Consider the following 15,854-nt stretch of genomic DNA (forward strand, 5'->3'; position numbering starts at 1 on the left):
CCGGCTCTTACACTTGTGGGAAGCCGGGGAGGGCCTCCTCAAACAGTGGAAGCGACAGCGGTTAAACCGGAAACTACGGCTACGAATCGAGCATATAAGAGACGAAGCCAGAATTAAATTACGCAGACGAGCTGACGCAGCAAAATTGCGTACAGTCTTGCACCTCGATCAAGGGTACCCTGAGTACGGCGCAGACGTGGGCCATCCTACGTTGCCTGGTCGAGCCAGACAAGGCGAACTCGAAAACCAGTCGGACACTTCTAGAAATCGCTCACAAGTTCCCCGGAAACGACCCGGATCTGATTGCCACCCTAAAAACCAGATAACCGGATAGTGACCCCCATACAACCCTGCCTCCTAAAATACGAAGGAGTATCAAGACCAGAACTGGATGCTCCGATCACGGAGGAAGAGGTGTATGCCGCGGCACGAGCGCCTCACAGCGCAACACTGCTCCCGGAGTTGACAAAATCACCAATGCCATGATTAGCAACCTGAGCCTGACGCACATCCAGGACTTGACCGAATACCTAATCGAGGAACTCTAGAGCAAGGGCCACGTGCCGAACGAGTGGAAACACGCGGAAATCGTGACCATTCCCAAACCCGGCAAGCCCGCGATCGACGCCCTGCGTCCCATCTTGCTGACTTCGTGCCTCGGCAAGCTGTACGAGGGTCATCGAAACTCGTCTCCAACATTACATAGAGGACGGTGACCTCTTCCCGCACACCATGCTTGGCTTCAGGCCGCGACTTTCTGCGCAAGATGCTTTCCTAATCTTAAGGGAAGAAGTTCTCAAGGGCATCCCGAAGGGAGGAGAACACCTCCTGCTCGCACTCAACCTGAAAGGGGCCTTCGATAACGTCTCTCACGAGGCTATTCTCAAGGGATTGAACGACATCAGCTGCGGGGAGCGCATCTTTAATTACGTCAAATCGTTCCGGACGGGCCGGACGGCAACCATCGGAATAGGTCATACTCGATCGGATACGATCGACGTGCCGAACAAAGGAAGGCCGCAAGGGGCGATAGTCTCCCCGATTCTCTTCAACGTCGCGATGCTAGGGTTGCCCAAAGAGCTGCGGAAGATCCCGGACCTAGGTTACGCCCTGTACGCAGACGACATCACGCTCTGGGTCACCAAGCTTGCAGCTAGGCCTCCCTCGTGTGAAAAGAGGTGAGCCTTCAGGAGGCCGCGACGGCCGTGAAGAGATTCGCGGCAGCGAGCGGGATGCGTTGCGCGTCCGAGAAATCCGAGGTGATCCGGGTGTACGGAGGAGGAATCTAAAAGTCCCCAGCCCCATCGACCTAGAGGGCCAGAAGATCACGGAAAGCAATAAGACTAGGATTATAGGTACTTGGATCAAGAGCAACCTGAAAGCCTTCCACTGCATCCAAACCCTAAGGTCTGCCATCAACCAGATCTCGCAGATTATCAAACGAATAACAAGAAGCCGCAAGGGCATGCGAGAAGCGGACACGCTTTGCCTCGTCCAGGCTCTCGTAATCAGCAGAGTAACGTATAGCATTCCATACCACTACCATTCGCTAAACAAACGCGACCAAGAACAAGTCAATGCCATCATCAGAGGCGTGTACAAAACAACCCTGGGTCTCCCTGTCACCACCTCAAACGAGAAGTTAGCAGCTCTCGGGATCGACAACACCTTCGCTGAGCTGTCGGACGCGGTTAGGCTTCCCAAAAAGCCAGACTACAGAACACGGAGGCGGGCAGAGCCATCTTCCACCGGACTGGAACGGCAATGGAACTCCATGCCCTTGATGGGCAACGATCACTCCCGCCTGAGGTCAGAGGCAAGATCAAGGCGAACCCCATACCGAAGCACATGAGTCATGAACTCCATGAAGGATGACGCAAGGCTCGCATCGACAGACAGCGCTGACAATTCAAGGGTGACCCGTACTTAACGTACGTGGACGTGGCGGCATACCCTGTAGGGGGCCTCTTCGCGGTAGCCGCCGTGAACGGGAGACAACTTGACCCTCGCGGCCTCCGTCATGTCGTTACTGACTCGCAACAGGCCTGCCGTAACTTTACCAATGGACGAACACCGCTGCGGGCGGCTCAGATTCTAGGCCCGAGGCTGCAGGAATCCCATTATATCAGGTGGACGCCGGACCACGCAGGACTAGAGGGGAATAAAAGGGCGAACGCCTTAGCTTGAGCACTAATCAACCGAGTGGGGCAAAATAAATCGTCTCATCAATCCCCACCCTTTACCTTCGTGCCCCTGCCATTCAATTACTGCGACTAACTCGAGATTCAGCAGCTCAACCACAGGATTTACCCTCCCCCTCCCAGAAAGCTCAGCACTGAAGAAGCAGTAGCTATCAGACTTATTCAGACCAACACATTCCCAAACCTACACGATACAGCAAAATGTGCCCACATACAGATCGCGGCATCTGCCCTGGTGTGGCGACACACGCCCTACACTCTTTCACATCTCGTGGGGGTGCGGGGGCAAACCTCAGCACTTAAAGAAGCCTAGCACGTCATTCGAGCAATGGGAGGTACAACTGACCGGCAATACCCTGGCGGGACAAGAAGCTCTCGTTCAGCAAGTGCTTCGTGCAGCCATGGCCAGTGGAGTCCTAGAATGAGGACACTACCCACTAGACCTCAAGAGCAATGGCCTCAATGGTCTAAATGTTTTCACTCTCTCTCTCTCTCTCCAATATTATCTATGTTTCTACCCACTGTCTGTTGTCACTGAAGCTTGTGTAACCTGATTGCACGTGCGACATGAATTTTGCAGAATTTTTTGGAAGACACATGGGCACCAGCGATTACTCTGGTACCTTTGATGATTCATGTATAAAAACCGACGTGCTCGACCGACAGATCAGATTTTTCGACGATCGCCGACTGTGTTTGCCACTATTGCCACTCTTTGAACGTAAGCTATTTTTGAGGGCACAGGTTCGTCCAATAAAACACTAGTTTCGTCATCCCTAGTTTTGCTGCTTTCTTCACGATCCCTACTAGGAAAACATTTTCACTTATGCACTTTTCATGGAAGCCCAGCAGTCCGGTTCACTGCTAAGCATAAATCTTGTCTCGAAGTTAGAGCCACCTAGCAAGAGGGGAATGATCCGATACAAGCCAGCGCAGGCAAGTAGCGACTTAGCGTTACGCATATGGCGACAGATGACTCGTCAGTTATGGCAGTTCGCAGAGCGCGTGGAGTGGCCTAATCACGACCATCTGATTGTAGGGATGAGGTAAGTTTCTGCTCCTGTGTTATCTTGCTCCATGCTTTGAGCCAATGAATAGTGGTCATCCTCTAAGTTATTCATCCATTAGCTCTGTCGGAGGTACCAGCTGTTGCCTGCTTGGTAGTGATTTGCTTAAAGGACTTTGAAAGCTTGTGAGAATAGCAGCCACAGTCCAGATCTGATTGATTATGGGAGCCAATGTGAGTGGGATCGGCCGATCAAATATATGAAATAATTTGACCCTTCTTATTCTCCTTTCTACATGGATTCTCAATGAAGCAATCTTCTTTGCTTCCCTGACTTGTTCAGTGAGGGCACTCCTGTGCAGAATTGGTGGAATGTTCAGCTTGACATTTTTGCTTGCCAAAAGGTCCTCAGTCAAGCACCCCCTAGTCTGCCATGATGAAATCATCCGTCAAACTTGAGGTTGAGAAATCCACTTTTGATTGAGTAAAGCCTTCTTGCCTGAGATAGAACCTTTACAGAGTTCTAACACAAAGCTCACTAAGCCATTTGGTGAAACACAATTGAGGACTTTAATGATATTTGGAGACTTGTAAGCAGAGTAGGAGCTCAACTGGAGAGACAGGAAGGCACCTCACACTTTACCTCCGTTGCTTCCAAAACGAACCCTTGTTAATGCTGCAGGCATTGTTGCGTCTGTTATAGCTCTTGATACCCAGGGTGGTAGTTTGCAGTCTTATGTACATGAAGTTAATCCATGACGCACACATGCGCGACACTGTTGACTGAGTGATCCCAAATATGCGTGCCCTGCCATGCTCGAAGCCGACATGAAGCCTCACAAGTAAGAGGAATAGCTCATTCTCTGCTGTCAGCTTCCGCCATCGGCCTCCACTTGCTTTGATGCCAGCATTCCTCAACACGCTACTCCCATTCTTTCCGGGACTGATGTAAACCATAAACGCCAGAAAGTGCTGGTATGTTGGCATTCCTCAGTAGGCAAGCAAATCCTCATTTGAGTGTTTAAAATGCTCAATAAAAGCTGATTATAATTTTTTTTTCTTCAAGACTTTCAGTGAGATGGCGATTTCCTTAGATAAAGGTGGATCTCTGTCCTCGTCTGGAGCAGCTGCTCCTGGAGGACTTCACATTCATATTTAAGTCTATTTCATTACCCTGTGTGGCAACCACACCCTCGAGATGTTCCACTTCACTGACAGGCTCGCCAACACATAATAAAGCGGTTGTACCGGCAGCAGGTGAACTGCTAATGCTGTCTCCTTCTGTTTCAGGTGCATTAGACTCTAGAGCTGCTGCAGATGATCGATCAGTGGAGTGGTAATCAAAAAGTCCTGCTTCACTGTCTTCTACAGTCAACGATAGAGCAGCAACTTGATCGGAAATCTGATGTGCTTGTAAACAGGCACTCAATGCTCGCTTCTTGGGTGGCTTGTGAAGCTGTTGCGTTTTTCCAAAGCTGAATTCACTAGGGCAGGCTGTTTGTCACAGTAAGTTGTTGTCGCAGGATACACCGGCAATAAAGTCTGATGGCAGGAAGTGCCTTGAACACCCCATTGTGCTTTTTGTCACCTTGAAGTATTTCCCTTTGTCGTGCTTGATGGCGATAATCCACCTTTTGTATAATGTGCCGTCTCTTGGGAACAATCGTACAAAACCTGCAAGTTTCAAGAGATATACATGTAGTTAAGTGGATGGGGTAAACAGTGCGTAAGACGAGGACACGTCAAATAACAACACAGCACTAACAATGTTGTCTTTATTGCAACAACGCAATATATAGAAACCAGGCACAGCTAACCCCCATATGCGCTGAGCATATCGTCAAGGATAAAAGGCATGGATTAAAGTTTACCGATATCCTTGAGGATATGCTCGGCCCATGCAGGGAAGCTATACCTGGTTTCTGTATATTGCCTTGTTGCAATAGACAATGTTAGTGCTTCTGCTGCCATTCTTTCACATGTCGTCTTATTCGCTGTTTACCCTGTTCAATTATGCAGCACCAACTAGCCCAACGCCGATCCCTCATATATGTAGTTAAAACCTGCATCATCAAATCATTCATCAATAACCTGATGTGCAATACATGAACAGTGACCTGTGGGTGACATTTCAAAATACTTCGCCTGATAATAAACGTAGTTATACCACAATCGTGCAAGCATTTGTTACCGGGCTATTGTGGTTGATATGCACATCTGTCACGAGGCCACTTCTGATCGTGATTCTTCTCAATACTGATTAAACAAATTGCGATCAGCCGCAATTGTAAGCGGTCATGTGGGGCGCTAGAGCACAGCAAACTCAATGCGGTTAGTTGGACCATGGGAGAGTGATAATTGATCACGATCGCAGGTGCTCGTGCGACACCGGCACGAGCATGTGCGCCCATCGCTTTATCCGCACTATCTGGCATCTATATCGCAGCGTGAAGGTTGGCATGTACCTGAGCAAAGCTAAGCATTAATGTCCTTGTGACCACGAGCTTACAAGAGCGAGCGCCATGTACGCTAATATTTACAGCCTTTGCTCTAACGACAAGGCTGCTGTCATGGCCGCTGGATAAAAAGAAAAAGGTCATGCTGCTGTATACGCAGATGAACACCACAGGGTTGACGTGAAAAGGAAGCCTTTTGAAACTTTCACTAACATCGGGTAAGGTACAACACATTACTTCTCTAACAGGTATTGTCATTTGCAAGTCACTCAAGGTTATTTCTCTTTTTTTCAACGAGACGACTATTAATAAGGGTACGTCCGATGTTTACCATGCCTCTCGGGCACAGATTACACGGGTGTGAAAGTAAAAACCACACACCTTGTTCCCACCTAGATTCTTGGGTCCTCGCTTTTTCACCGAAGGACACAGCAGTGCGTTGGCATTTTCACTATACGATGTGGGTCGATCTGCGGCTTGCGCATACATTCCCCACTTCTGATAGAGTTATGATATAGTTATGCCACTTCCTGGCCACAGCCAAGATGGCGGACCTAACTCTCAACTTGTGCATGAGATGGTGTCATGCATTTCGCATATTGTCTATTGCGGAGACGTAAATGATCTTTTTCTTCAACTTGTTTTTACCTTTGAGATTAATAATATTTTTTAATTATGAGGTTTTACATGCCAAAACCACTTTCTGATTATGAGGCACACCGTAGCGGAGGACTCCACAAATTTCGACCACCTGGGGTCCTTTAACGTGCACCTAAATTTCACCGCATTTCGCCCCCATCGAAATGTGGCCGCCGTGGCCTGGATTCGATCCTGCGACCTCGTGCTCAGCAGCCCAACACCATAGCCACTGAGCAACCACGGCGGGTTTACCTTTAGGATAACATTTATATATCTCAAATAAACAGACTTCCTCACGCTGTCTTAAGTTTTCAAGATAGATGCATTTTTGATTAGTGATCAAGTACTCTGTTTCCGTAAAATGTTCTACCATTATAGCATGGAATGATTGCTGGGTGACACAAGCACGTCAGTGTGCATCAAAATTTCACTCAATAATTCATCAATAAAAATATATATTTTCCACATGACTCTTTAGAGACACTAGTGTGAAAAATGGCCAAAGATAGCTTTGAGATAGGGAGGGTGCTTGAGCCCCATACTCAATACACACGGTGCCTGGGGTCAAACCTAAGCCAGTATACACAGCAACTTATGTGCAGAAAACAATACACACAGCCTATGACAAAGTTTGAAAACAGTGAAGTAGGAAAGATAAAAAGTACTAACATGCATAAAGGCACACATAAATTTAATGACAGAGAAAGGCATACGCCAACCAAATAAAACTTTAAAAGACAAGACATTCTGGCTTCCATACAGAAGCCTTGTTCACAACATGTTATTTTTTAGTTTTATTTGGTTGGTGTACGTCTTTCTTTGTCATGTTTCATCCCAATCGGACGGGCTTCCATCGAACTCTCCTTTACATGTAAACTGCAAAGACAAATAAAATATGGTATGATACTGTCACATTAAAAATAAACTTAGCAATAACAATATGTAGTCACAAAATAGCAATACTTTGTTTTTCACTTTTTGAGAAGCAACCTACCTTCAGGCACTGTTTTAGTCTGTCAGCCAATTCATAGCAGCTCTGGTCTTGAATTTATTTTTGGCTTACTGACTGAGCACATGGTTCAGTGATTCTCTGATAAATTTTGTCGTGCAAATGGAGATTGAAGTGCAAAGGGAAACTGAAAACTTCATATACAGCAACTGCAAATTTAGCAAGTTGCACAATAGATTCAGAGAAATGGAGCAAAATATGGTGGAGCACTATAATGAAGCACAATAATGTATATTGACACAAAGTTGTGGGGCTCCCGCACCGCAGAACGGCGCGCGAAAAGGTCGGCGCCAGGAAAGACGAAGGGCACAAGCTGCACGCTCTTCTGGCCCGCCATTAAAGAGAAACGTCTCTTTTGTAAAACTCCGTCTCCAACCTACGTTACATTTTTCTGGTGGAGGTGTGGGGTACATGCTACCACTCCCAGATCAAACACCATCTACAAGCCCAATACGAATTCGGTCGCGCTGACTCCTGTGCACGTACGGACAAGCTGCCGACTTCAAGGACTGCCACCTGAACACGAGCCGCTACCCAACCAAATCAGAAGGATGAGTACGTCGGTTCCATCATCTTCCACAACCGAGCTCGCCCTCAACCAGCCGTGAATCCTCACGTCCTTCCATGGGGACACCTTCGAGGATGTAGAGGACTGGCTCGATCACTTTGAGCGTGTCGCAGAATACAACGGCTGGACTCCAGAGCGCAAGCTACGCAACACCTACTTTGCCCTCGAGGACTATGCGCGGACATGGTTCGAGAACCATGAGGCAGCCCTATCGACATGGGACGAATTCCGATCGCAGCTAATCGGCACATAGGCCAGCCTCGATCGCAAGGAGCGAGCTGAATCTGCAATTCAAGCGAGAGTACAGCGGCCGAACGAAAGTGTCGCAATGTTTGTTGAAGAAATATGCCGACTTTTCCGACGCGCGGATCCCTCCATGCCGGAAGAAAAGAAGCTCAGGAGCTCGATGCGCGGTGTCAAGCAAGAGTTATTCGGTGGCCTAATACGCAATCCACCAAAGACCGTTGCAGAGTTTCTTGCGGAAGCCATATCAATGGAAAAGGCACTGCAGCAGCGAACACGGCAGTACTACAACCGCGACGTGTCGTCCCTATCGTGTGACCCTCTCGCTATGCCCTTGGACAATACCGACGCCTTGCAGGAGCTCATTAGGCTTGTTCGAAAAGAGCGTGCAGCTTACACCCGTCATCATCTTTCATGGCGCCGAACTTTGCGCAATGCCGTTCTGCGGTGCGGGAGCCCCACATCTTTGTGTCAATATGTAATGGAGCAGATACACATAATGAAGCACAATATGAGCACAGTAAGACAAACTGACTATTAGCATTATAAAAGAAACATGAAATAGTATGAAATTGCAGAGTTCAGGGGGTTTGTACTTTCTCAGAACCAGCGTGCTCACTGTGCATATGCTGCCTCAGCAGTGGCTTCTGCTTGAATTCACGTGGACAGATATCGCACTTGAACGGTATATTAGTAGCACGTATATGCACATGAGCAACAATATGGTCCTTATCGCCATATGCACTTGTGCCCACAGTAGATCTGTAAGGCGTTTTGCTCGTGTGTGACCTGGCGTGGCTAACCAGGTCATTCTTCAATCTGGTTGTGTAGGAGCAGAACTGGCAACTCAAAAGCGTTTTCTCCTTATTGTCTGCAAAACAAAAGAAACAAGGTTTCAGCAAAATGAGCACGCACATGGGCCTCTATCTCATTTCGATGTAATCTTCTTGAAAAGTTTAAAGCAATATCATAAAGGCTAGGTATGTTCCTAAACTTAATTAGAGAGCAGTCCAGCATCAACAGTATCGTTGCTCTATTTCTTCTTTATTTAATTCATTGCATACACACAATATACAATACCGTTTGAACCTACAGCCTTGGCAGCTAGTTTGAGGTTCAATAACAAAACAGACGTAAGAACAACAGCGTACTTATTGTATGAGACAACTTAAACACATGGTATTAAAGCATTTTTACAGGGAAAATATAGGATAAATGAAAGACTATGCTATGGTAAACAAATAATGGTTTAAAAAGCTGCCAACCAGAATATTGTCTGACACAAGCTTTCAAATGTAGCCAATTTGGTGTTATGTAGCCAAACCTGGAAATGATAGCCAAGAGTCTATTAATTCCTTCCGTATTGCACCCACTGGGCATCGTTAGCCCACCAACGATGGTTTCAAACGCCCCTTTCGAGACTTCTGCACCGGTCACAAACACGCTGCGCTATCGGACATGAAGGAGGAGAACAATGTTTTAGTTTTCTAAGCTGTTCCCTTTTTCCCCCCCAGGCGGAGATGTTTGAATGTGCTCCGAAGTTTTCGCGATCATCAAAGTAGAAAGCAAAAATGGCCGCCTCCGGGAGCGGCACGTGTGCTTCGAAATAACGCAGATCTCGCAATCCTGATGCATCTGCGGCTTATTTCATCAATGGATCGAGCAGCAGCAAGTCTGAAGATGCTGCCTTTTTGTCAGACTTTGACTGTGAGAGAGACGACGATGCAAGCCAGCCCGGAACATCAGTGGCCGCAGCCCGGCACGCCAAACTGTAGTGCTTGCACTTAAATTTTTGTAGTGCAATAACTGTTCAAAAAAATTGTTTTTTTTTTTCGGAAATAGCACCTGGTAGACGGCAAGACAGTTTGTATATCTCATAATTTTTTATACATTGTTTTTCTTAGTAGATACAAGCACATTTTTACAACCTTTGCTGACTTTTACCCCACAATCTTGACTTTGGCAAGATTTTCATTGAGGATTCGACAAATACCAGTCGCAAAGCATCGCATATTAACCGAAAAGTGTGCTTGACCTCTCCACCACAGCCCTTACCAAGTTTCGACAAGCGAACATGAAGCTATAAGGCGACAAGTCGGCAAAATGCTGCATGATGACATATTCCAACTGTCGAAAAACCCGTGGGCATCTCCTGTAGTACTGGTGAAGAAAAAGGAAAAAGGATGGAGTCCTATGTTTCTGCGTCAATTATCGTCGAGTGAACAAGAGTGGGCACGGCGAAAGCGCAAGGCGCACATCGCTGACTATGCGTCTCGTTCTTCTTGTACAGGCTTTGTTCCTGTCATCCGCCAGCTCCCTTACTGCGCCTTCAGTCAAGCCGCGTACAACAGAGACAATATGCGACATCGATGGTGAAGCTGCATGCGTCCATTCATACACGGATGATGCAGCGATTACAAGTCACGGGTTCCTGACGTCAGCGGATTCAACTCCTATAAAGGCAGCACCAAATGATGGACTTGCCAGTGGGCACGGCGAAAGCGCAAGGTGCACATCACTGACTATGCGTCTCGTTCTTCTTGTACAGGTTAGTTACAATAATACAATACGCAGTGATGATAATTTCTGATTGTACTGCCATGCCCACTTGTGTGTATGAGTATTGCATACGAGTGTTTGAATTCTTGCAAGCTCTTAGTATGTGGCGATATAGAAGAGAACCCGGTTCCAACCGTCGAGGAAATGTTCCAGTCATTAATATGTGGCCAACAGGCAATTAGAGAAGACATTGCTTCTTTGAAAGAACGCCTTGAGTCAACGGAGAAAGCGATACATGGTTTTGAAAAGCGTTTAAACAACTTCGAAGGCAGTATGATTGAATTAAAAGCAAAAAAACACGAGAACGAAGAAGCAAATGCGACTGACTGCAGTACAGGAAATACTTAAAATGCAACAAGAAAAACTTATTGATTTGGAAAACTGCAGCCGCCGTTCGAATTTGGTAGTTTTTGGAATTTATGAGGATCAGAATGAAACAGAAGCGGTACTGCGGAATAAGGTTGTCCGGGATGTCTTTCAAAATAAGTTAGGAATAAACTGTACATCTGTGGCGCGAATTCACAGACTTGGGAATGCACCCACACGAAGGCCAGTCATTGCGTTCTTACAGGATTATTCTGAAAAACAAGCGTTCTTGAAAAACGCACGCAAACTGAAGGGAACAGGCATATCGTTGCAAAACGATTATTGTGCAGACACGCTGCGCAAGCGCAGTCTGCTTTGGAGCAGTGCGAAAGAAGAAAAAGACAACGGAAGAAAAGTTAGGCTTATTCATGATAAGATTCGCGTTGATGACTACTTGTTCTTTTGGGATGACGTACAGCACACACAGAAACTCATTGCAAAGAAAAAAAGAGAGCACAGAATTGCGACCAAACCACACCAACTAGCAGTCACAGTCGAAGTAGTTTCGGCTGCTTTCACTAAATGCCCAAAGTATAGTCAACAAAATAGAGAAACTGCAAGATATCTTACTAGTATACGATCCTCATGTGTGTGTGTTATATCAGAAACTTGGTTGCACGAAGGGGTACACGATGATGAACTCGTTTCGCCAAACCACCAGCTGTTTAGAAAAGATAGATCCTCCCGAGGTGGTGGCGTCGCAGTTATTGCAAAGAATAGTGTTGTTGTAAGGGAATTAGATCAGATAGATAATCATGAAAGTTTGTTTTTGAGTGTCTCCATTTGAGATGTGCCATTCATATTATGTTCTGTGTATCGGACACCAAATGCTGATGACTACTTTATGCAGCAGTTATATGATCACCTTTTGAAATAGAGGAAAAAACTTAATAATTACTGGTGATATTAATCTCCCACAAATAGAATGGCAAAATTGGAGTTATGGACGGAGTCTTTCCTCTGGCTTACTCATTGATATCATGCTAACTTTCAGTCTTCAGCAGGTTGTCAGTGTATGTACTCGGGAAGGAAATATTCTTGACCTCTTATTCGTGAGCGAAGTTTTTGGTGAAGGAACCGTCGAAATTGAAAGTGGCATTTCAGACCACAAACTGATTTCTTTTTCGTCATCGATGACCGTGAATAATGTCAGACTACCTCGAAAATACATGCAGATTAGGGATTATGCTAAAGCAGATGAATCGATTATTGAATACTTGGACCTGCACCTTAACGTTGTCCAGGATGATGTCGAGCTTTCATGGCAAAGGTTCAGGGAGACTGTTACTTATTGTATTGAAAGATTTATTCCATTGAAGGAGGTCAAGAAACATCCATCAAACCCTTGGATCAACAGAGATATCATCCAAACTAGGCGGAAGCTGAAAAGAATGAAACGAAAACAAAGAACAACAAGGAGTTCGCAAGTCACACAATTAAAAAATGAATTATTGGGAAAAGTGGACGCTGCGCGAGAAAGATTCTTCAGTCATAGTCTTGCTGATTTCATTTCAAATGCTCCACAAAAGCCTATCTCCGACACAGGCAGCAGTCCGTAGAAATTAATAAATGTTCCTCAAGTGTCAGTCAGGTAACTTCAAGCGTACCGCAAGGCAGCGTATTAGGACCCCTTTTATTTTTGATCTATATTAATGATATAATAGACGCAATCCCCGATGATGTGCATGTCAATCTATTTGCGGATGACTGTGTCATTTTAAAAAATCGCTACACGAAACGATCATGCACGCTTGCAGAAATCGGCCATGGAAATTTCCAATTGGTGCAAACTTTGAGGAATGGCATTAAATGTACATAAAACAGTCTTGCTGCGAGTAACAAGGAAAAAGGAACCTAGTATATTTGCCTATGTTCTAAACGACACAAAAATAACTGAAGTTGAACAGTACAAATACTTAGGCGTCACATTCACTAACAGATTCTCCTGGTCAGACCATATTTCCCTTACATGTTCAGCAGCTTTGCAGAAATTATGGTTGTTGAAAAGGAAACTTAAAAAGGCACCGGTAAACACAAGAATTTTAGCATATAACACATTCGTGTGATCGAAACTTGAATACACAGCGGTTGTATGGGATCCTCATACCAAAAAGGACATCATGAATTTGGAACGTGTACAAAGGAAGGCCGTTAGATTTATCTTTGGAAAATATAAAAGAGAGGATTCCCCGTCCTTACTAATGCTTAGGAATAAAATCTCTTCACTAGAACACAGGCATAAAGTTAGTCGTCTCCAGTTTTTAAATATCATAAATGGAAAAATCGGGCTTCAAATACCTCAATATGTAACGCCTCTTAATGCACGAAAAACAAGACATAGGCACAACTTTTCCCTTACGCCATTATTTGCTAAAACAAAATCTCACATGAACAGTTTTTATCCGTGTACTATAAACGAATGGAATTCTCTCCCTGTTGAAGTACTTCAATCGGGGAACTTCACAAATGCGTTGGAAAACTATTTTTCACATAAAATAACACAACCATAAACACAATTTTTTTTCACTCTTTTTCTCGTTTTCATATGTGAAATGTCCTGTATTTAGTTATGTTTAGTGTCCAATTGTTGTTTGGCACAGCGTTTTGATCCACATATAAATTCAAATGTGCGATTATTTTGTTGTAGTTACTGTGCTAAGGGAAGCATTGTGATTTTTGTAACGTGGCTATGGGATGCACCATTTTCATGCACTGTTTATATATACATTTTTTTATTATCTTTGTTGCATTGTTATTACCTTGTCAACTGTATTACCCCTCCTGCATGGGCCAGTATGTTGGCCTGCAGTATAAATAAATAAATAATAATAGATAAATAAGATCATGAAGAAGGACGTAACCCTCTCCCCAGAGAGAAAACGCAGTGGATCAGCTCTGCAATGCTAAATATTTTTCGTCAATCAGTGACGTAGCCAGAAATTTCGTTCGGGGGCGCTAATGCAGCTTGGCCTCCTCCTTAAGAGGAAGCTTTATCTCGGACGCTTCCATCTAAATGCATGTAGAAGGTGAATTAGTTTTTCTCGGCAACCACTGCACAAAATTTGATGATGTTTGTTAGATTTAAAAGAAAAACTTAAATTCTACTGTCTTCTGGTTTTGAATTTTTCATTTAGGTTGCGAATTTTTTTATTAAAAATTGGCACAAATCTCAAATTTTCAGAAAATGAAACTATCACGTTTAAAACTCTGTAACTCAACAATGAAAAAAATATCACAATTCTGTGAATCACATCTAATAGTACATATACAGCGGACAAAATTGATATGTTACAAATGAATCTTAAACAACTTAGTGTTATCGAAATACGGCTTTTGCAGAACCCTTGTGCACCATGCAAATAATTCACGTAAGGTACAAATTGACATACCGAATTTGTCCGCTTTACTCTTATAATAGATGTTTGAAGAACCAGAATATCTGTTTTTGATGAAGAGCTTTTACATTGTAAATGTCGTGCTTCTATTTTTTTCGCACTTTCAAAATTTTCAATATATTTTAAACAAAATTCAGGCCCTAAATCGAACTTCCGCTTCCAACAGATATAGAAGTTAACTTTTTCAAATTTAACAAATTCCATTATAAGTGATCCAGGGGTTATCTCAGAAAAGTGTTTATGCATTTTACATTTATTTGAATAGACCGCGTCAGAGTTCGGCCCGAGCTAAAGCTCTCTCTTGAACAATTTGTCGAGAGATCAAATACATGAATAATAACTGCATTGCCATTGCCAAAAATGCTGCAAACAAATTCTTCAACGCTATGCACTGTCAAAACAAGTATATGTATTTTTTAATAAAAAGATATACTTATATGTGCAAGAAATTGTACTCAAAATAACTGATATCAATACTTCCATGTTTTTGTCTATTTAGTAAGTAAAGAAAATATCACACGATTCTTAGAACTATATCAGTTCGAAACCAGCAAAGCAGTGCATGCCACTGATATGAAAAATGTAAAGGCCATGAAATGAACAAGTCGAGGACAAATATGTTAATAAAATTTTGTCATTCAACAACCTTGTTTAAATATTTGTACATATGCAACGGCCAGTGAAAAATCTCAATGATGCTGTTATTTATTCCAATGTATTATGCAGGAGCATCTGTCACCGGTCGTGTATCGTGAGTAAATGCACCGAAATTATTGTCCCAACAGAGAGCACCTATATAAAGCTGTTCTGCAAAATATATGAGGGCGAGTCAAATGAAAGTGAGCCAATGCAAACATATGACAAACGGAAAACGGAGTATTTATTTTAAAGTAATCTCCATGAGCATTTAGACATTTATCCCATTGACTAATGAGTCAGATGATTCCCGTCTCATAAAATTCCTTAGGTTGCTGCTTCAAGGAATCTGCAACTGACTCTTTCACGTCATCGTCCGACACGAATCTGTTTCCCTTAAGCTGTTTTTTTCATTTGCCCCAAAAGGTGGAAGTCGCAATGCGACAGGTCTTAGCTGTATGGCGGATGTTGCAGCGTTTCCCACTTGAACTTTGCCAGTTTTGTATTAACCACATCAGCGATGTGGGGACGGGCATTGTGGAAAAATTAAATGGGTTTTACATATCAAAAGCACTTTCTGATTATGAGGCACGCTGTAGTGGAGGACTCTGGAAATTTCGAGCACCTGGGGTTCTTTAACGTGCACCTAAATCTAAGTACACGGTTGTTTTCGCATTTCGCCCCCATCGAAATGCGGCCGCCGTGGCCGGGATTCGATTCCGCGATCTCGTGCTCAGCAGCCCAACACCATAGCCAGGTCGTGGAACAAGATGACC

The 15,854-nt window shown here is 44.3% G+C and overlaps 1 protein-coding gene across 1 annotated transcript in view; it reads right to left on the minus strand.

Annotated features, from left to right (window-relative positions):
- Positions 1-6,740: 6,740 nt before the first annotated feature.
- Positions 6,741-15,854, minus strand: part of LOC142592662 (uncharacterized) — a 46,355-nt gene continuing 37,241 nt past the window's right edge. The window contains exons 5-6 of the mRNA XM_075704229.1: positions 8,742-8,993; positions 6,741-7,178 (exon numbers count right to left, since the gene is read on the minus strand). Of these exons, the coding sequence (XP_075560344.1) occupies positions 7,168-7,178; positions 8,742-8,993 (263 nt within the window). The 3' untranslated portion in view covers positions 6,741-7,167. The remainder of the gene's footprint in view (positions 7,179-8,741; positions 8,994-15,854) is intronic.

The sequence above is a fragment of the Dermacentor variabilis genome, chromosome 9, assembly GCF_050947875.1.
Source record: "Dermacentor variabilis isolate Ectoservices chromosome 9, ASM5094787v1, whole genome shotgun sequence".
Lineage (NCBI taxonomy): Eukaryota > Metazoa > Arthropoda > Arachnida > Ixodida > Ixodidae > Dermacentor > Dermacentor variabilis.